The sequence below is a fragment of the Macaca nemestrina genome, chromosome 5 (assembly GCF_043159975.1).
Source record: "Macaca nemestrina isolate mMacNem1 chromosome 5, mMacNem.hap1, whole genome shotgun sequence".
In the NCBI taxonomy this organism is placed as follows: domain Eukaryota; kingdom Metazoa; phylum Chordata; class Mammalia; order Primates; family Cercopithecidae; genus Macaca; species Macaca nemestrina.
In genome coordinates this window covers 176,596,171-176,617,282 of record NC_092129.1, presented here as the reverse complement: position 1 = coordinate 176,617,282, position 21,112 = coordinate 176,596,171, and the positions used below count along the sequence as shown (strand labels likewise).

Sequence of the window (21,112 nt, the reverse complement as noted above, 5' to 3'; positions counted from 1 at the left end):
GGGAAGTGGAGGTTGCAGTGAGCTGAGAGTATGCCACTGCATTCCATCCTGGGTGACAGAGCCAGACTCCATCTCAAAAAAAAAAAGGTAAGGATACCATAGGCAGAGTATGAATACATTAACTTCATACTCCCCTCTCTTACCAGCTTCTAGACACTTCTGTATTTTATGGTGCTGCCTATTTATAGTGTTATGACCATTTTTTTAAAGTGAGAACTGTGCTGTTTACCTTTAGAAATAATTGTTCACCAAAAAATTCCTCCACAGTTCCTTCACAGGTGTAAACAAAGTGCAAAAGGAAACCGAGGTTTGACACTCGGACTTGAAAAAATTTTAAAAAGTAATATAAAATTGGTTAGATTTTGGGAGTTAAAACCATTTGGGGAAACTACAAGGGCTAATTCCAGGTCTTGGGTAGGAAATATACAAAGTTAAGCTTGTGTTATCAAAGCAAGAAAGCATTCAAGGACTAATAGGGATACGTCAAAGACACAGATGGCTTAATGTGGCTTCCACTGGCCACATTTGGGACAATTTGAGCATCAACAAGAATTACGATGTTAAAGGAGTATATTATATTGAATTAAAAAAAACCCTTTAAATCAATAACTTTAAAAACACCTTGATTCCCATAGTGATGAAAACACTAAAATGGAGGTGTGGAAAGAAAGCCAGTTAACAAACACAGAAGGCATGATACTATTACAGAATCATTTATAACTCCTATTGTAACAACAGAGTCAGTGAAGGACTGTATAAAGCAGTTGGGGAACAGGGTATTCATATGGCCTCAAGGTATAATCTACAGATTGCTTACCAGTTCCTAAGGGGAAAATGGGGGAAAATGTACTATTAGAATGAAGAGATGTAGCCACCATCTTTACCAAGTGATCAAAGTTAGCATTACTAATATAATTGAGTTATGTGTCCCTGTGAGTTGGCAACACCTCTTAGGTAGTATTCTTGCTAAAGTGCTCGATCTGAATCTAATCACGAGGGAAACAAAATCTGACAAATCCAGAATGAGGGATATTCTACAAGACAACTGGCCTAGGCTCATCACAACATTTAATTATTTAATTTTAAAAAGAGGGTGAAGGAGGCTGATCTGGATTAAAAGAGACAATAACTAATAATAGCTTATGGGTTGAAAAAAATAAAACTGCTATAGAAATAATTTTGGGGACAATGGGGAAATTTGAATATGAACAGTATAATAAATGATTTTATGGAATTACTAATTTTCTTAGGTTTGATCATGTATTGCGGTTACACAGGAAAATGTTCGTATTCTTGGAAGAAGCATGTTAACATATTCGGGGGTGAAGAATCTGCAACTTACTTTCAAAGAATTTAGTAAAAATCATTGGGTGGGGCTGTGAATGTGGAGAGAACAGATGGAGAGAAATCAAACGTGGCAAAATGCTAACAACGAGCTGAAGGACAGCTAAACGAAAGCTCACTGTACTATTTTTAAAACTTTTCTGTAGCTATAAACCGTTTTTTCTGAGAAAGTCGAGGAGCGTGAACGTCTTTCAAGAAAGGCCAGCGCAACTGCACCCAAAAGCTGAGAGGAGATTGGAAAACGCCTCTCAAAATAACAGTCCCGCCCTTCCCGAGGCGCTTCCCTACAGGCTGTTCCAGTCACGTGGTGGCTGTGGCCCCGCCCACAGCTCCCAGAGGCCCGCGCGCGCCGTCTGCAGTTCGGCCGCTTCCTCTTGGCGGGTGGGCTGCAGCCATGGAAGGCGAGCCTCCACCTGTGGAGGAGCGGCGGCGGCTGCAGGAGGAGCTGAGCGAGTTCGTGGAGAGCTGCTGCCGGACGCTGGAGGAGGTGACGGCGTCCCTGGGCTGGGACCTGGATAGTCTGGATCCCGGGGAAGAGGAGGCGGCGGAGGTGAGGGGCGCGGCCGCGGGGCCCTTTCGGGGACTATCGGCCCGCGGTCTTCTCTGGAAGAAGGGAGATCCGCACTGGCAGCCGCGGAGGAAGGGCGAGGAATCGTCGTCCGTGTGCAGAGCCGCGATGGGCGCCCGGGACCCGAGGGGAGCCGCGGGCCCTGGAGCAACCCTGACCTCCCTGAGTCCTGGGCTCGGGCGCGCGAGGGCCTCCCGAAGGCTCCACGCCGACCTCCGGTGCGGCGCTCCTCCCGCGGAACTTCGAGCTTAAAGAAAACGGGGGGCCGGGCGCGGTGGCTTACACCTGTAATCCCAGCACTTTGAGAGGCCAAGGCGGGAGGATCCCTTGAGCCCAGGAGTTCGAGACTAGCCTGGGCAATATGGGGAAACCTCTTCCTACCAAAAATACAAAAATTAGCCGAGTGTGATGGTGTGAGCCTGTGGCCCCAGCTGTTTGGGAGGCTGGAGTGGGAGGATCGCTTGAGCCCAGGAGGTCGAGGTTGCGGTGAGCCGAGATCGCTCCGCTGCATTCCAGCCTGGGCGATAGAGCAAGACCCTGTCTCAAAACACAAACAAACAAAATTCCGGAAGATGTGTTGAGTGAGGAGGGAATGGCAGATTTGGTATTTATTTAGAAAGTAAGTGAATGGGTCTCAGAGTGCTGCAGAGGGATTGGCGGTTTGCATTGTCATCTGTCATATGGATTCCGCAGTTGCACCAGATTCGGTGTCAGGAGAGCTGGGAGTTTGCCAGTTCGCCTTTCTATGCCTTAAAATTGGACACTTCTTACTGGGACAGCCCCGATTCTAGGATTATTAAAGGATGTCACCAAGAAATGGTAACTGGCAACTCCCGTGGACATTAGCATTGCTTTTTTTAAAATGTAGGCAAGTGTATTTAGAGTGAACAATGGTGATTTTTGTTTTTTGTGGGGTGTTTTTTGGTGGAGTGAGAGGAAGGGAAGTGCTCCAATGTGGGGTAATTCATTATCTTTAATATTACTTCTGGGTTTACCACGCTGTAATAATTTCTCCTGGGTTTAAGTTACTGATTCCTGAGACATTTAAAATATATTTGATTTCTGCATATACCATTCATTATTTATTGTATTAAAAGCACAGAAGAAATTAAAGGATCTTTATTGTTCATTTAGAGGGGTATTTGAAGCTGGGAATTCCATTGAGTGGGACTTACCAGACCTTTCCATACATTGTTTACTCAGCATTGGAGTAACATTGGATTCCTTGTATTAACATTTAAATAGCACTTTGTTTGTGCCACTTAAAATACATTGCTTCATTTAATACTCAGAATAACCCTGTGAGGTAGGTATTGTTGACCACATTTCATAGACAAGGAAAGGGACACAGAGGTAATAATTTGTCCAAGGATACACTGCTAGTAAATGGCAATTAGGATTTCCACCGGTGTTTTAGTACTAAAATTTAGTGAACAACAGTTACAGTTCCTGGTCCTCACAGAGCTTATTGTCTGGTGGTGGTGAGGGGGAATACGGAGAACTCAACTGTTACATTATCATGGGTCTATGATGGGTGGGGTTGGAATTGCTATAGTACAGTTTATTATAGGCTGTGGTGGACAAAGTGGTGGTCAACAAAGGCTTCCTGGACAAAGTGAATTCTAAGCTGGTAAATAAAAGTGATCTGAATTAACTAGGGGATTGGGGAGTGAGAAGAAGCATCAACAGCATGTGTAGAAGTTCAGAGACAGGGAGTAACCATATCAGGAAGCAACTAGTTAAGGATAGCTAGAGCATAGGGTGTAGAGTTACCGCAGAGGGGTAGAGGTCAGATCTTAAATGTCCTTGTTAGCCATATTAGAAAGTCTAGATTTTTTTTTTTTTTTAAATGAAGGCAGTGGGGAGGCATGGAAGTATTTTAAGCTGGGGCATATCATAATCATATTTACCTTTTAGTAAAATAATAACATACATTTATTGAATGCTTGCTATGTACCAGGCCCTATTTGAATTCCTTTATGTGTATAAACTTTGGTATACTTTTTTAAATCTTCACAATCACTTTTTGAGAGAGGTCCTGCTATTATTTTCATTTTATATAATAGATAAGGAAAATGAGACAAAGAGAGATTAAGTACCTCACCCAAATTCATGCAGCCAGTAAGTGGCAGAGCTGGAATTCAGACCAGCTACAGGATGGAAAATGAAGGGGAGGGCAGCAATACTGGAAACAGAGAGAGAAAGCGAGCGTAGTCAGGAGATGGCTGTTGTATTCCAGCAGAGAGTTGATGATCCCTGATTTGGGGAAGTGGCAGTGGGGATGGAGGATGTTGAGGGATTTTCAGAAATATTCAGGAGTTAAATTGGCAGGGCTAGGTGATTGATTGGATATGGGTGATGAGGGAGAAGATGTGGTTTCTTGCTTGAGCAAGTGGGACCTTTCACTGAAATGGAAAGTACAAGAGGAGTAGGTTTGAGGGTTAGGAGACGATGAGTAGAATGAATTTATTTTTGTTTGTGTTGAACTTTTAGTGTCTTTAGTATATGGTACTGGACAGAAACAAGGTTTAAAGATATAAATTTTGGGAGTCCTCACTGTATAGTGAGAGTTGCAGCCTTGCGATCTTTCTTTCAGTAAGCAGATACTAAATAGCAAAAGGTCAGTGGTTATATTAATTTATGAAAACCAACATCTAAAGGGGGACAAATAGAGCAAGGTAGACAGATATTTAGAGGAGACCAAATAGAAGAAGCCAGAGAGGTAGAAAGAACATGAGGGGTGTGTCTGAATGACAAATGAACAATTGGAGTGCGACCTTCCAAGAGTTCAGATATGACAAGACAGTGACATGTTCTTTGGCTTTAGTAGCAAGGTTGTTAGTGACCTATTGACTGGTTTCAGTGGGGTGATGGTGGCAGTGAGTGAGGAATGGTTATAGATGAGGTTGTTTAGACAGTGAGTGTAAATACACATTTCAAAGAGTTAGGCTTTGAAGGAGTGGACAGAGGACAGGGGCATTAGAGAGTTAGGGGTTGAAGGAGTTTTGTTTTTCTTTAATACACACCCACATGGGGGTTGAGAGAGGCCTGTAAAAGAGGATGCACTAGACAGTACTGGTACATAATTAAATGGTAAACATTTAATGGTAATAATTATTTATTTTAATATTATGTACCGATTTTCTTTGTTTCTGTTTTTTATAGGATGAAGTTGTGTTATGTCCTTACGATTCCAATCATCACATGCCTAAATCGTCTTTAGCAAAGCACATGGCATCTTGTAGATTGAGGAAAATGGGCTATACCAAAGAAGAAGAGGTACCATATATTTATTATTTTATAGTAAAATATATATGTATATGTCATGCATTTCATGCCTTAATTCACAATTTTTGGAAGTTATATTGTGAGGCTCACCAACATGAAATAATAGCCCTTACTTGAAGGGTAGGATGGTACTTGCCTAATTTCACAAATTATTATGAGAAATAATTAAGTGATACTAATCTATTGTTTATGTCAAGTCTTAAAATAGTCAATTATCTGATACTTAAGAACACTAAGATTTTTTTTTTCAGGATGAAATGTATAATCCTGAGTTTTTCTATGAGAATGTGAAGATACCTTCAATTACTTTGAGTAAGTATTAAGTTATTATAATTTTAAAATATCTTAGTGTAGATACTGATTTTTCATTTTTGCATTATCGAAAGAATGGATTTTATAAGCATGCTTACGATTAAGAAGGACATTTAGTATCTTAAAAGCATGTAGAATTAATTAATGTACAAGGCAACTAATTCACATAATCTGAAGTTTAGAGACCAGACTTGTATTAATAGGCAGTGAAAACCTTACAAAGCTTTGTGTAGTAGAGCAGACACCTTCCTTCTCAGTTACAACAAAAATTTGAGCCTGTGACATAGATTGAAGGATGAGACTGAAGATGGACATGTGTTCCAGGGATTCACAGCATATATAGAGGTTAAAGTCTTGGGCTCTTGAAAGAGAATGTCCTGATTCAACTCCTGTTTTTATCATGAACAGATGTGACTTTCAGTGAGGTAATTAACCTGTTTGTTGCCTAAATTTCTTTATAAAATGGAGATGGTTATAATAGCACTTTGCGAGGATTAAGTGATATATATATAATATTCTTAGAATAATGTCAGGCACTTAGCTGGAGTCAGCTAAAGGGTCACAGAGTTGTGACCATTACAGCACAGGCTTCGAGAATGTTAGCTGTTACTGGTCAGTAAAATTTGTCGCTGCTACTGCTGCATGCCTAATTATAGGCATGAACTGCTTGAAGTCTGATTACTTACTGGGCTGTAGATAAATCTGAAAGGATTCTGTGTTCAGATTTCATAGACAGGGATGTGGATATTTCTTAAGATTCTGGAAGGTTTGTCCACGTGCCCAAAGGGCTTGGATCAGAAACCAGTTAATCATTTAATTATGGTCACTGATGATTCATATTATATTTATGGATTTTTTTTTTTTTGACAGATAAGGACTCACAATTCCAGATAATTAAACAAGCTAGAACTGCAGTTGGGAAAGACAGTGATTGTTATAATCAAAGTAAGTGGCATTACAGTTTAAGTGAATTAATGAATCAAATTATTATTTTTCTCATAAACATGTTACTAATTTCAAGAAAAACCTGTGAAAACTGTTACATGGGAAAGGTTAAGTTTTACATTTAGCATTAGGCTAATTTGCTTCATTTCACCATCATTTGTTAGATGTTTCCTGTTGAGATACACTAGAGTCTCACTAGGACACTGTCTTAGCTAGGGGTTCATCCTTTGGAATAACCTGGTGATTTATAGGTGAGATTGTCTTGTGGCTAATACAAAAAACTGTTATTTAGTAAATACAGATGGTCCCAACTTAATGATGATTTGATTTAGGATTTTTTCAATTTTATGATGGTATGAAAACAATGCACAATCACAAGGTTTTAGACTTTAAGTACTAGTGATTCTTTTATCAGACTCTGGGCTGCATTTTCAACTTAACCGTATAAAGTTTATGATGGGTTTATCGGGATGTAACCCCATGTAAGTCAAGGAACATCTATAAATGCCACTGAGTGAGACTCTTTTACCCTGAGATTTCCTCTCTTTAGAGTATTGAAATGCAATGTAAAGAAAAGGCTTAGGCTGAAAGAGATTAGTCTCCACAGGTACCCTCAGATTGCTACACAGTAAGTGAGTTGGTTTGAAGTGATGAATGCTTGGGATCCCCTTCTCAGAAAAAAAGTACAAACACAAAAGTTTTACATATAATTTCAGAGGATTCATATTAATAGATCCTTTCATGCCCACCTTTAGAGCTGGGTTAAAGAGTTCTCCCTGGGAACTTCAGCAGAGAATAGGTTAGAAGTTTTAAGCATAAGCTTTTAGGAAATTGAAAGAAAACTTAATCCATCAAAAACAGAGACATAGGCCAGACACGGTGGCTCACGCCTGTCATCCCAGCACTTTGGGAGGCTGAGGCGGGTGGATCACCTGAGGTCAGGAGTTGAAGACCACCCTGGCCAACATGGCGAAACACTAAAAAATACAAAAATTAGCTGGGCATGGTGGCAAGTGCCTGTAATCCCAGCTACCTGAGAGACCGAGGCAGGAATTATTGCTGGAACCCAGGAGGCGGAGGTTTCAGTGAGTCCAGATCGCACCATTGCACTCCAGTGTGGGCAACAGAGCGAAACTCCATCTCAAAAACAAACCAACAAACAAACACATAGACAAATGAGTTAATAAAAGTTTAAATTTCTCATGAATGTAGATATGATATGACATCTAGCCAAAACCTGAGTGGCTTCTCTTATAAGGATTTCTATTTCTGCATTGTCTTCTTTGAACCTTCTGTAGGTAGCTTTCTCTGCACAACTTACCTTTTTTTCCTCATTCTTTTTTCTAGCTGAATTATATTTACCAGCTGTAGTCATGGTTGGTTTTCTCCCTCATTGAAGTTGAGGATCTTTACCAAATATTGTTTTAAGTCAGTATCTGGACTTGATTTCTCAGAGTTGCACTGTGGCTACAGAAGGAAGACCATCCTTAGCTGTCTATATTACATGGGTTCTCTACAACAGCCAGAAGCACATTTCTTGTATTTTTTGTTTTGAGGTTCCCACTTTTGTCCCTGTCAGCGAAATTCCAGATTTTTTTCTTTGAGGGAGACAGTTGACTCTCATTTTATTTATTCGGACAGATTACTGAGCTGTGACTAGACTGGTCAAGCCTTTTTTGGCCTCTGCTATTGGTTCTACTCATATCCCCTGGTAGTGTACCCATAAAAAAGTTGGAGGTTTTTGGTTTTTGAAGAGGTTAATAATACTTAAAGGACTTTGTTTGACTCTTAAGTGGTTAGATTTACTGAATTTATTTTAGAGTTGAAAGAGAACTTGGAGATCATCTAATACAGTGTCTGCATTTTACAGATAAGAAAAACTATCTGATGGAGACATGATAAAGTTCTAGTGTGTTGGTTCTAAAAGTCCTCCATATTTTTATTTTTTAAAAGGTTGTTTTTTTAAAGCTCTTTTATGAATTAAATTTCTCTTTCACAACAAACTTGTGATAAACTGAATGATATTTTCCCCTCCATGATAGGTGAAGAAACAGACACAAAAAAGTGAAGTAACTCGCCTTTGCTAGATAATAGCAAAGTGGATCCAGAACTAAGTTCTGAATTTTGACACAAACTCTGAACTGAGTTGATTTGCTGTTAGATACCCTACATTTAGTAAAATTTGTGGACTAGGATTCTAGATATTGCTCAAATTTATTTATCATGTCTTTCATGATTAAGTGGAAGAATATCACAAACTTCGTATCTCTACATACTAATTGTGACTATTGGTGCTGTTAATTGTTAATTCTGCTTTGCGTAAACCTGTTTTAGAGAAATAAAAGTAGCTGCTTGGCCATGTATTAATGATGACAACTCTGAGTTTTTGTTTCTTTATCTGTAATATAAAACTCTATTTATAGAGTTGTTGAGAGGAACAGAGATAATGGATGCTAAACAAGCCCTAGCTCCAAAAATTGGTAGCTTCTGTGGTCTAAGTGGAAATTAATGTACAGAAAGTAATATTAAGATAATGAAATGGATGAGTTTTATATATATAAGTAATTTAGAAAATGTTCTGCTTTTTAATTTTTATAACGGTAATAAGGGAGATTTGGACATGGAGCTTAGTTCTTTTCAAAAGCAAATAATTACTTCGAATGAATAGTTCTTTTGCTAGGTAAGAGGAACTTTGATTTTGAATTCTTACACTATCTTAAATTAAGATATAATTGTTACCAGTAACTTTTTTTTCTTTTTTTTTGAGGCTGTCTTGCTCTGCCATCCAGGCTGGAGTTTAATGGCACAATCTCGGCTCACTGCTAACTCGGCCTCCTGGGTTCACGCCATTCTCCTGCCTCAGGCTACCGAGTAGCAGGGACTGCAGGCACCTGCCACCATACCGGGCTAATTTTTTTGTATTTTTTTAGTAGAGATGGAGTTTCACCATGTTAGCCAGGATGGTCTCGATTTCCTGACCTCGTGATCCACCCACCTTGGCCTCCCAAAGTGTTGGGATTACAGGCGTGAGCTACTGTGCCTGGCCAACAGTAACTTTTTATATGATCTTTAACCTTGTTTAAAAATTTTTTTTTGGCTGTGCATGGTGGCGCATGCCTGTAATCCCAGCACTTTGGGAGGCCGAGGTAGGCAGATCACCTGAGGTCAGGAGTTTGAGACCAGCCTGGCCAACATGGTGAAACCCTGTCTCTACTAAAAATACAAAAATTAGCCAGACGCTATGGTGCATGCCTGTAATCCAGCTACTCAGGAGGCTGAGGCAGGAGAATCGCTTGAACCTGGGAGGCGGAGGTTGCAGTGAGCCAAGATGGCGCCACTGCAGTCTAGTCTGGGCGACAGAGTGAGACTCTGTCTCAAAAAAAAAAAAAATTTTGTTTTATGTTCTCTGTAGAGAGTTATGCAATTTCTGAACAGATTATTTTTGTGGCTCATTTATGTCTTAGACATTTTAAGATCTTTTCCCTCAGGACAAGACTTTCTTTAAATATCTTATTGATGTATTTACTTCGAAGGGAGAATGACTCACATGAAAAATTTTACATTTCTCCATCTAATTCATATTTTGTTTGTTACACACTGAAATGTAAGTTTTTTGACAAGGTTTTATATGCATGTTTTCATTTCATCTGTCATGTCAGGCCTAAACTCAGTGTACAGAATTCTCAATCTTAAACTTTATGAAAGCTCGAACAGCTATTAGATGTACATACTTATTTTCAGATATAGTTACTTCGGCTAATTTTTTAACCAAGATATTTCAATCATAAACAATCAGTTTATGTTTAGTGGTTTATCTTTTTCCTTCAATATTAAATATTCAAGTTGTATATTTCAGTATCGTGAAGTGTGTTTGAGTCATGGCCATGATCAGTGTGCTATCAAAGATACTTTAAAAGACAGGATAGAATGGCTTTAGATCCAGTCTGTTCCTATCACTTGTGAGACTTTGGGCAAGTCATGTTACTTCTATGACCCTTAATTTCTTTATCTGTAATGTTAGGGAATTGACTCTGAATGAATTCTCCCTAAAATTCTGAATTTGTATCTTTGTGACAACACCTGCTACTACTATTTAATGTTGTATGTTATATGTTTAAGATCCCCTTTGATAACAAAAGTAACTAACAAGAATTAGAATTGGCATTATTAAAACAATAGATTAGAGTTTCAGTTTGGGGTGATGAAAAAATTCTAGAGATGGATAGAGGTTGCACAACAATGTGAATGCACTTCATGTCTCTGAACAGTACGCCGAAAATATAGTTAGAATGTTAAATTTTATGTTATATATTTTGCCACAAAAAACCTGCAAAAACAGGCAGCCAAAGGGTCTTAGAGTTATTATAATTACAGCGCATTCATATGTACCTTTAAATCATTTAGAAACATGCATTTTGAAAATTTACATTTTATGTAAATGTAAGTTTATTTAAGTATGTTTATCCTTTTTGTTGTCAGAAATATCTATGTTCCGAATGAATTGAATGCAGTTTGTTGCTTAACCTTTCCTGTACTTTTTCTTTTTCAGTAATTGGGGTGAGTATAAAGAGGAATTAGGAACCTGAATGTACTCCTTATTTAAAGATATGCAGTATCCTTTTTGCAAATGATATCCTTTTAAAAGTATCACTCAAATTTCTAAACTTTATCTTAATACCTGTCACATATTATAGTCTTGAATTGGAATTTTGGTTGAATTACAAGGAATTTAAGTGTCAGTCTTCATCATAAACTTAAGATGAATAAATTGAAGAAAATGCTAAAATAATTTAAGAAAGAAATTATATTTCTTTGTTTAAAAATAACAGGCAAAGGTTTATATGGAGCTTGTTTGTAATACATCATTACTTTCTAATCTTTGTTTTTCTCCCAAATTTTTATAGCCTATATTCAAAGGAATTAGGCTTATCAAAGCTGTTTTTATAATTTTGTATTATAAAATGCTTACTATAATTAGAATAAAATTGATTGACTTGAAAGGGAACCCTTTTTTTTCCATTAATTCAAAACCCTTTGACTAGTAAAAATGGCCATGTATTGTTATGTAAAGCCGTGTTAAACCATGGCCTCAGATTCACTGCAGCTCTCCTCTTAATATGTAGACAAGTAGTACCTCTTTTTGTTGTAATGCTTAGTTCATAGTATGCTCTCATTTGAATTCTTTTTGCCTCTACCTAGGAACTTAATGAGGTTAGACTTTATCAAATATAAGTATCTGGAAAGAGCTACTGATTTTATGTTGTTCTATGAACCAGTTACTACTTTAGAATAAGTTAGCAAACAATAAAAGGATTCCTTTAGTAGCTCATGTTCTTTGTTTGCATTAGTGAATAATGAAGTCTAGAAAGAATTGTTTTAAATTGCTTTTTTTACAGTTCCAATCATTTTTTTATTTGAGAAAATTTGAATCTCAAAACAAAAATTTTCTTCAATGTTTAATACATCACATCAAGGTATTGTATTTACTTTTTTTCACTAATGAGCAGATTTTAGAAAATTCTGTAATTACTGGGGGGCACTGCTATTAACTTTTTTCAGTTAATTTGGTTAAGCCACTATGCTTCCTCCTCAGGAAATTAAAATGAGTTTAGTTTCAATTTAATCTGTTCTTTTCTGGCCTGACGAGGTGTGGGATTTCTGCTACTTAATTATTTTTTGGCCCCTAGCTCTAAGTCCTTGCACAAGTGGGATATATTTTGAATATTGACCATCTAGCTTGATGTCTCATACAAAAGATATTTTTTACACAGTTTTTAATATTTCCATAGTTTATTTTCAAAGGGACTATAATGCATATTACTTATTAAAAGCATTTTCTTCCCAACTTTGATGGGGAAAAGCCTATCAACAGATACCTACTTTTGTAGATGGCTATAAAAATTGTTACCCAAAAGGTTTTCTTAGAGCAAATTGTCTTTTATGATTATTCCTGCCTGCCTTCTTGGGATCTGTCTTTATATTGTTGGAGAGAATAGCAAACATCCATAATACATTGTATTTTTTTTGTGGATATAACATTCAGGATAGAATTGTTGTTTGTCATTTATTGCTTAGATTGATATTTTGTATATTTAGAGATTATGAAAAAGAGTTTGTGTTAATATTGCATTATTAAAGCACATGTTTGAAGATAATTAGTAGATTTTAAGTTCACAGTGCTTCATGTATTGTTTATTCTTGTGATTTTATTTTCACTTTAGGGATTTATTCTTCTTTGCCTGTTGAAGTTCCTCTGAATCACAAACGGTTTGTTTGTGATCTAACTCAAGCTGATCGTCTTGCCCTCTATGATTTCGTAGTTGAGGAGACAAAGAAAAAGCGCTCTGATTCTCAGATTATTGAAAATGACAGCGATCTCTTTGTAGACTTGGCTGCCAAAATCAATCAAGGTTTGAGATGCACATCATAGCTTTACTTTTTTTCATTATCATTTTATTCTGTGAGTGTTATTAAGATGATTTAATTGTCGGGCCACTTTGCGTTAGAGTAAAATGGTTTTATATCATTTAATATTGAAGTGAAGTTGGCCCTCTGTAACTGTGGGTTCCACATCCATCAATTTGACCAACTGTGGATTGAAAATATTTGGAAAAAATAAAAATGGGTGGTTGCCCCTGTACTATACATGTAGAGACTTTTTATTGTCATAATTCCATAAACAATATATTAACAACTATTCATACAGCATTTACTTCGTATCAGGTTTTTGGTGTTTTTTTTGTTTTTGTTTTTTTGTTTGTTTGTTTGTTTGTTTGAGACAGAGTCTTACTCTGTCGCCCAGGCTGGAGTGCCGTAGCGCTATCTCTGTTTGTTGCAATCTCCGCCTCCCAAGCTCAAGCGATTCTTGTGCCTCAGCCTCCTGAGTAGCTGAGATTACAGACGTGTGCCACCATGCCTGGCTAATTTTTGTATTTTTAGTAGAGATGAGGTTTTGCTACGTTGGTCAGGCTAGTCTCAAACCCCTGGCCTCAAGTGATCCTCCTGTCTTGGCCTCCCAAAGTGCTGGGATTACAGGCTTGAGCCACTGTACCTGGCCTGTATTAGGTATTGAAAGTAGTTTAGAGATGACTTCAAGTGTACAGGAGGGTGTGTGTAGGTTATATATAAATACTGCACCATTTTATATCAGAGACTTGAGCATCCATGGATTTTGGTATCCTTGGGGGTTCCTGAACAAATCCTCCACGGATACTGAGGGATATTTACTCAGTACCTGAGGTTTTACTCTGACTTTTACATTAAATGTACCTTCTTTCTGTAAGAATATTACAACTGTGCTGTTACTTTAATCCATGTACCTAAGCACTCTTATGTTCAACTAATGGCTGGAGAAAAGGAATGATATAAAACTTAGCCCGTGTATATAAATAATATACAATTTTTAGAATGTTTTTATGTGCTACTTTGAAACGAGTTAAAAATATAGGATTGTGATGTGTTTATTTGATAATTCATAGAATTTAAAAGGTTTGAAGGATATAATAATTTTATTTTATCCTTTCATTAGATAATAGTCGAAAAAGTCCAAAATCCTACCTTGAAATCCTAGCAGAAGTAAGAGATTATAAAAGAAGACGCCAGTCCTATAGAGCTAAGAATGTTCACATAACCAAGAAATCATATACTGAGGTAAGTTTTACATAATCTTTGTTGATAACAAAAATTTTCTTTTGGTAATTTTCTAAATCTGTTCTATGAATTTCCACAATTTTTTGGAAATTTTCTGAAAGTGTCTTCAGGGTGGCCACACCTGATTTGTATCTGTTCCATCAGTTCTAGACCCACCCTTTAGCAAGCAAAGGCTTTCATAGTACAAGAACCTTATATAAAACAATTGTACAATCTTAAAAGGTATCTCCTTGTGAGAAAATAGTAGTGTATCATGGTAAGAGCATGAGTTTGGGCTTTAGGTAGACCTCACATTGAGTTTTGATTCTGCTATTTCTCATTGGCTCTTTGACTTGAGCAAGTTGTTGAGATTTTTAGATTGAATGTTTTCTTTTCGTAATAAGAATATAATCTTTGCAGGGTTGTTATGAGAATTGACTGACAATGCATGCAAACACAAATTTCTTCATGGATATTAGCTATTATCTTTTTTGGCAGAAAGCATGTTTTTATGTACTCTAGTAAATATTTGGGCTTAAGAAATGTGTTGATATACATTATTTATACATTAGTCTCTTAGTGTATATCTAGACTTATTTTCAGATGCCATTTAATGGCTCATTAGCGTTGATGAATTTTTTTGGTGTATGAATTACCTTGCCCAGACTCTACAAATAATTTCCTCATCAATTCCCTAATTGTTCCCATATTTTTTCTTACTTCTCTCTGATGTAAAAGACCTTCCATAATTTGGCCTCCTTTTCCCAAGCATTTTCTTTTGCTTTAGTCAAGCATGTCTCTTAAACTGTATCTGATTGCATATAATTACTCTTACCTCCATGCCCTATTACCTGATATTTTCTTACCTGAAATGCTCTGTTTTTGCCATTTTAAATGTTGTTGAGTTTAAAGGCCACCATTTCCATGAGGTGCTAGTTGACTAATCTATCACTAGTTTATTGTACTTATACTTTGTACCACACAGCTTAACTCTAAATTTTATGCTGTTCTTTTTTACAATTAAAGTCTGTGTTTTAGACTTACCTTCCCAAGTAGAGGCCTGGGTCCCTGTCATACTACCTTGGTGATTCTTACAGTCCCTAAGATACTTGGCTCATCAGTTGTTCATTCTCTGGCCTCATAACCCTTGTAATCAAGCTTAAATTGTTGCTGCTAGCATTCTTCATGATTTTATAGTTTATATTTTATTGTGGAAATATTCAAACATACTAAAGTGGATAGCATTGTCTAAGGAACCCTTATGTACCCATCACCCAGCTTCAAAAATTGAAATATAAGATTGGCAAGGGCTTCATAGAGAATGTAGCATTTGAGCAAAAGGGAGAAGCAAGGAGGAGTAAAGGAATGTCTGCTTATTGACTCTTTCGTATGTGGTGGACCTGAGCTGGGTGGGTTCTGTGCAAATAGCAGACTTCAAGGCACTTATGTAGAGCTGCTGACAGGGAGGCTTGTAGGCCTGCTAGGGAAGTGCAAGAGCTGGAACTGGAGATAGGTGTGTGTGACTCATGTCACTCCGCTAGGTTTGACCTTGGTGTATCTTAGGTTTTCCATGGGAGAATATAGTGGAGGAGGAGAAGTGGTGGATAAGGATTTTCTGGGTAGAAAAACTAGCATTCTGAAAAGCAGATAAAAGTTTAGGAGTTTTTCAGAAACTCATTAGTAACCCAGGGTGGCTAGAGCTTAGGGCTTCATTGAGAGATGAGGCTAGGTTGTATCTGATGTAGTAAAATCCTGGAGGGCTTTGAAGGCTTCATTAAGGAGTTTGGATATTGTTCCATTTTACTTTGAGAGCCATTGAAAGTTTCTTTAAGGTAAGGAGAAATGCAGTCAGGCCTGAATGATAGTGTTTCTGAGATTGCCTCTTGTCCCCTATACCTTTTTTCTGGAAACATTTTCTGTTTAATCATGAGGGAAGTGTAAGCTCCTATTTTAGTTTTGTCTTTGCTTCTGCAGTGACTAACCCTGTGCTTGGTGGCATGGGTGAATAGGAAAGTTTCCTTGTAGAGTCATTCAGAAAGTATCTGTGAAGTGGCTGTATGTTTCATATTTTGTCTTAAGTCATATGATTAAGTCCAGATGACTTAATTATAAGGTTTTTAGAAAATCATTTGTAAATAATCTCTAACAGAGAGATAAATTGCAAAACTAAAAATAGTACCAAGAACTCCCATATTGCCTTTACCCAGGTTACCCATTGTTAGCATTTTGCCACGTAGCTTATCATTGGCACTCTCTCTTTCTCTGTCTCGATCTGTACATATTGTTTTCTCCTGAATTCTTTAAGGGTTAAATTACATACATCATAACCCTTTATCCCCGGTGTGTATTTTGTAAGAACAGAGATATTTTCTCACATAAAGGTAGTACAGTTTTAGCAACTTCAAATTTAATATTGCTATAAAACTTTTATCTGCTATTCATATTCCAGTTTGACCATTGCCTTTTCTGTGTTCTCTAAACTACACAAGTCCCACAGTCTATTATGTCATAGCGCTTAGTAAATATTTGATTGTTAGCACTGATTTTTCTAGCGCTATAGTCTTAATTTTTTGAGCAGTTTCCTTACCTGAAGTTCGGTGCTTACCTCTCCCAAGGTGATTCGAGATGTGATAAATGTGCACATGGAAGAACTCAGCAATCACTGGCAAGAAGAACAAGAGAAGGCAGAGGATGATGCTGAAAAGTACGTCGTTATCTTTATTGGTGAAAATACTCTCTTTGATAACAGATAACAATTAACTTATAATTGTTAAATTTTAGCATCTCCAAAACCCTTGATAGCACATAATATCCTCATGAAAATGCTTTTTGTTTTTTGTTATCGGTGCCCAGAGTTATTATACCAGAGTTGTTCTGACATTACCCTTTGACAGTTTTCAGGGGACAACCATATTAGTGAAATATTTAAATAGCAAAACATACTAATATTTATGCCTAGTGTTCCATTATTGGAACGCCAAACCTGTGGGAATTATTTATATCCTACTGCCCACCAAGGTCTCATTGCAAAAATTTTAAAAATTGCAACCTCAGGCATAAAAGGGTTACGAGCTCTGTTTATTTGTTGTCTTATATGGGTTATAAGATTGTGTGTATTGAGACCATATCTACCATTGGTTTGATATAGAATATTACACTTTAGACTGGTGTGTCTGTGTATGTATACTGGAGACCAGTGGTAAAACAAACTGATTAACATTCTTTTCTATGTTTTAGGAATGAAGAAAGGCGATCAGCTTCAGTAGATTCACGGCAGTCTGGTGGAAGCTATTTGGATGCTGAGTGTTCACGACATAGAAGGGACCGGAGTAGAAGCCCACATAAAAGAAAAAGAAATAAAGATAAGGATAAAAACTGTGAGTCGAGAAGAAGGAAAGAGAGGTGGGTCTAACCCTGCATCATCCAACATTGAATTCTCTACTTTTTAAAAGTAGAACAGGTTCTTCTGTTGTAAACCATGCTGAGAAAATAGATTTTAAGAATAAGCTAAAGTAAGGAGAGTAAACAATTGATTATGATTCTTAACATTCATTATAGTTCAGTTCAAATAGCCACCACTCTAGTGACATAGTTCTCTACATGTGTGATTGGATATTTTTTTCCCTTTTTTATCTCTTGCTTGCTTGCTTCCTAAACAGGACATATGAAAGTATTGTCTAGGCAGGATGTTAACTGTATTAAACACGTGCTTTCCTAGATCCCTTTCTTTTGCTCCTTCCTTCCTTCCTCTTTCTCTTATTCTTTCTTTTTCCTGCTAATTCCTCAAATAAGGGTATATTGACATTGTCAAAATTGACAGTCAATTTTGCCCTTGTTAGTAAAATTTTTATAGCTCGAGAGATATGAATTAACACCGAATTAATAAATGTAAATCATTTGCGGTCTATTTCTGTATTCCAGCTGCTTACAATGTACCTGGATCTCAAGTTCATCAGGTCTAGAACTAAACTTACCTTTTTCTCAGTCTGCTCCTTTTTCCCCAGCATTACTATCCTGGTTAAAGAGATGACTCTCATCTATTAACTTAAGTCAGAAATCAAGGAGTCATTTTAGATACTTACTTCCACTCCTTACCATCTGGTCAGTTCCTAATGAAATGATGGTCATTTTCCTGATTTTTCTAGTTTTCTCTAAACTTACTGCATATAATTGCATCCCTTGTGTACTGCTTAGAGTGAATAGTCACCTCATAGAACTCTTCAGTGGTGGCCTGGCATGGTGGCTCATGCCTGTAACCCCTAAATTTTGGGAGGCTGAGGCAGGTGGATCACTTGAGCTCAGGAGTTCAAGGCCATCCCGGGCAACCTGGCAAAACCTCGTCTCTACAAAGAATACAAAGATTAGCCGGTCCCAGTCTCTTGTGGGGCTGAGGCAGGAAGAGTGCTTGAGCCTGGGAGGTTGAGGCTGCAGTGAGCCATATTCTCACTCCTGCACTCCAGCCTGGGCAACAAAGTGAGACCCTGTCTCAAAAAAAGTGGGAACTCTTCAGTGGCAAAATTCACATTCTTTTGAATGGCTCTCAAGACTTCTGGGATCCTGGCTCCTACCTACTTCTTGTATTTTGCTACTACCCCATGAAATGCATAACTTGTGCTCTAGCCAGCCTGAGTTAATTAGAGTTCCTCATCCACACCGTGCCACATCTGTGCCTTTCCACTTTGTGTTCTGCTGCCTACCTGGTTTTCAAAGCCTCCTTACTCCTCCTTATCCTTTAAGACCCATCTCAGCCATTTCCTGAAGCCTTTTTCTCACTGGTTCAAGCAGAGCAGATCATCTTTTCCATTTTGTCGCCACCTTACCTAGCTCATATTTGTTCTTGAGCTTAATAGTTATTATTATCGCTGCTAGACTGTGAGCTCCATAAAGGCAAGGTCTGTATCTTACTTAGTTTTATATACAAAGTGCTTTCAAATATTAGGCTCTCAAATAATATCCTGTCTCTCCAGGGCCACTGGTAATCAGGAATTAAAGCTGATTGTATTGGTTTGGTAATTTTGTTCATCTTACTATCATTCAGTTAATTAGGTTTAAAGCCAACTATGACTTAGTCCTTTTTTTTAACTTAGTCCTTTTCTTGTACAAATGAAATATTTGCTTAGTAATCCTTTTTGATTCATATGCTGTTTTGTAATAACTATAGTGCTGCTTCTACTTAAGTAATTTTTGACATCTCTAATCAATCCCTGTTGACTTAAATACATTAGAAGTCCTCAAAATCCAAACATTAAATAATTTTTATTTGAAGAAGATAAACTGGATATAAGCAAGAAATACTTCTCAACAGGCTAATCTTTGATATCCAACCCTGGGGTGGACTGAATTATAGGGACTTGGTTTATCTGACATAAACCAGAACAAGTAAAACATTCATTTAGAAGTAAAGTGTTTTTTTTTTTTTTTTTAAGAGTATGTATGAAAAATGCATTATTAAAACTAAGAGACAGGCCGGGCGCGGTGGCTCATGCCTGTAATCCCAGCACTTTGGGAGGCTGAGGCGGGCAGATCACCTAAGGTCAGGAGTTAAGGACCAGCCTGATCAACATGGCGAAACCCTGTCTCTACTAAAAATACAAAAAATAGCCGGGCGTGTTGGTGCACACCTGAAATCCCAGCTACTAGGGAGGCTGAGACAGGAGAATCACTTGAATCTGGGAGACGGAGGTTGCAGTGAGCCGAGACTGTGCCATTGCGCTCTAGCCTGGGCAACAAGAGTGAAACTCCATCTCAAGAAAACAAAAACAAACAAAAAAACGAAGAGACAAAACTGAAATAGGAATAATCAAAATGATTTTTTTTAATTACACTTTGAAGTTCTGCTTTAAAATTAACTTTGAGTATATGTAAATGATAGATACTCAGAAAATTCATTTCAATAGAATATTAAAGTAGTATATTACTGTTGAATTATTTTAAAGCTCTGATATTAAAATGTCCATCATTTATAACCATTTTTTTAATACCTCTTTTATTGCAGGGATGGAGAAAGACACCATAGTCATAAAAGAAGAAAGCAAAAAATATAAATGAAGTACTTGTACATGTATTAATTATGCTTATGCCATGGTAACCAATATGCTGATATATTAATTGGAATTGCTTTGCATAGGAGAATGTTTTTATGATCTGTTTAGTGCTTATTATTTTCCAATAAATATGCTTCAAACCATGAGTACACTATTAGGCCCTACAACTTTGTTTTCCTTATATTTTATTAGATGATTTGCTTCCTATAACTGATCTTGTTTTGTTCTTTTTGCTAATATTTGTATCTCAAAATTCTTTAATTAAAAAGTCAATATTTATCATATGTAAATTAAATGTGAATACATTCTCATTGCAAAAAAACTACATCTTATAAATAAGGCTAACCCTTAGAACACTATCTGCAGTCCTGTCCTCACCCCAGCAGCGACTGCTGTTTACCAGTACGCTGGTGAATTGTAGTAGGGACAAACAATGTAAATATTGAAGAGAAATGGCCTGACTAATTAAAATATGATGTAGTCATGGAGGATAGATTATTGTATTGGAGTTAAAGAATCTAGATCCATATTAACCTGGATTGGTCTCAAAAACATAATGCTCAGTGAAAATAGCAAGTTGTGGAAAGTTATATACAAATTATATATATGTACAAAACAATACTATGCATTTTCTATGGCTATATAATGTATGTAAGTCTATTTTTAAAGGTTCATAAGAATCCATACCAGAGTTCTAACAGCGAGTAGGGGGTATAGATGAGAGATTAGAGGTGCAAATCAGGATTGGGAGGGTGGTCAAAGGGAACTTTAGCTTTATCCATAACACATTTTTTTAAAAAAAAAAAAAGGTATTCATGTTTCATTTAATTTAAAATATACTGTCATGTTGTGTTTTATAAATCAACTCAATTGAGGTACTATTTATAGCTCTGTGCAACCACCATCACAATCAAGATACAAATATTTTCATTACCCCCAAAATTCTCATACCCCTTTTCCCAATCAATTCCTCTACCCCTAG

At 37.1% G+C, this 21,112-nt stretch overlaps 1 protein-coding gene across 1 annotated transcript; it reads left to right on the top strand.

Moving 5' to 3' along the window:
* Window positions 1-1,708: 1,708 nt before the first annotated feature.
* Window positions 1,709-20,276, top strand: LOC105487388 (small nuclear ribonucleoprotein U11/U12 subunit 48). Its single transcript, XM_011750838.3, has 9 exons — window positions 1,709-1,894; window positions 5,078-5,191; window positions 5,452-5,512; window positions 6,383-6,457; window positions 12,679-12,867; window positions 13,986-14,107; window positions 16,702-16,790; window positions 17,324-17,488; window positions 20,082-20,276. The coding sequence occupies exons 1-9, from the start codon at window positions 1,739-1,741 to the stop codon at window positions 20,128-20,130; spliced, it is 1,020 nt and encodes a 339-aa protein (XP_011749140.2). The 5' UTR covers window positions 1,709-1,738; the 3' UTR covers window positions 20,131-20,276.
* The last annotated feature ends 836 nt before the right edge of the window (window positions 20,277-21,112 follow it).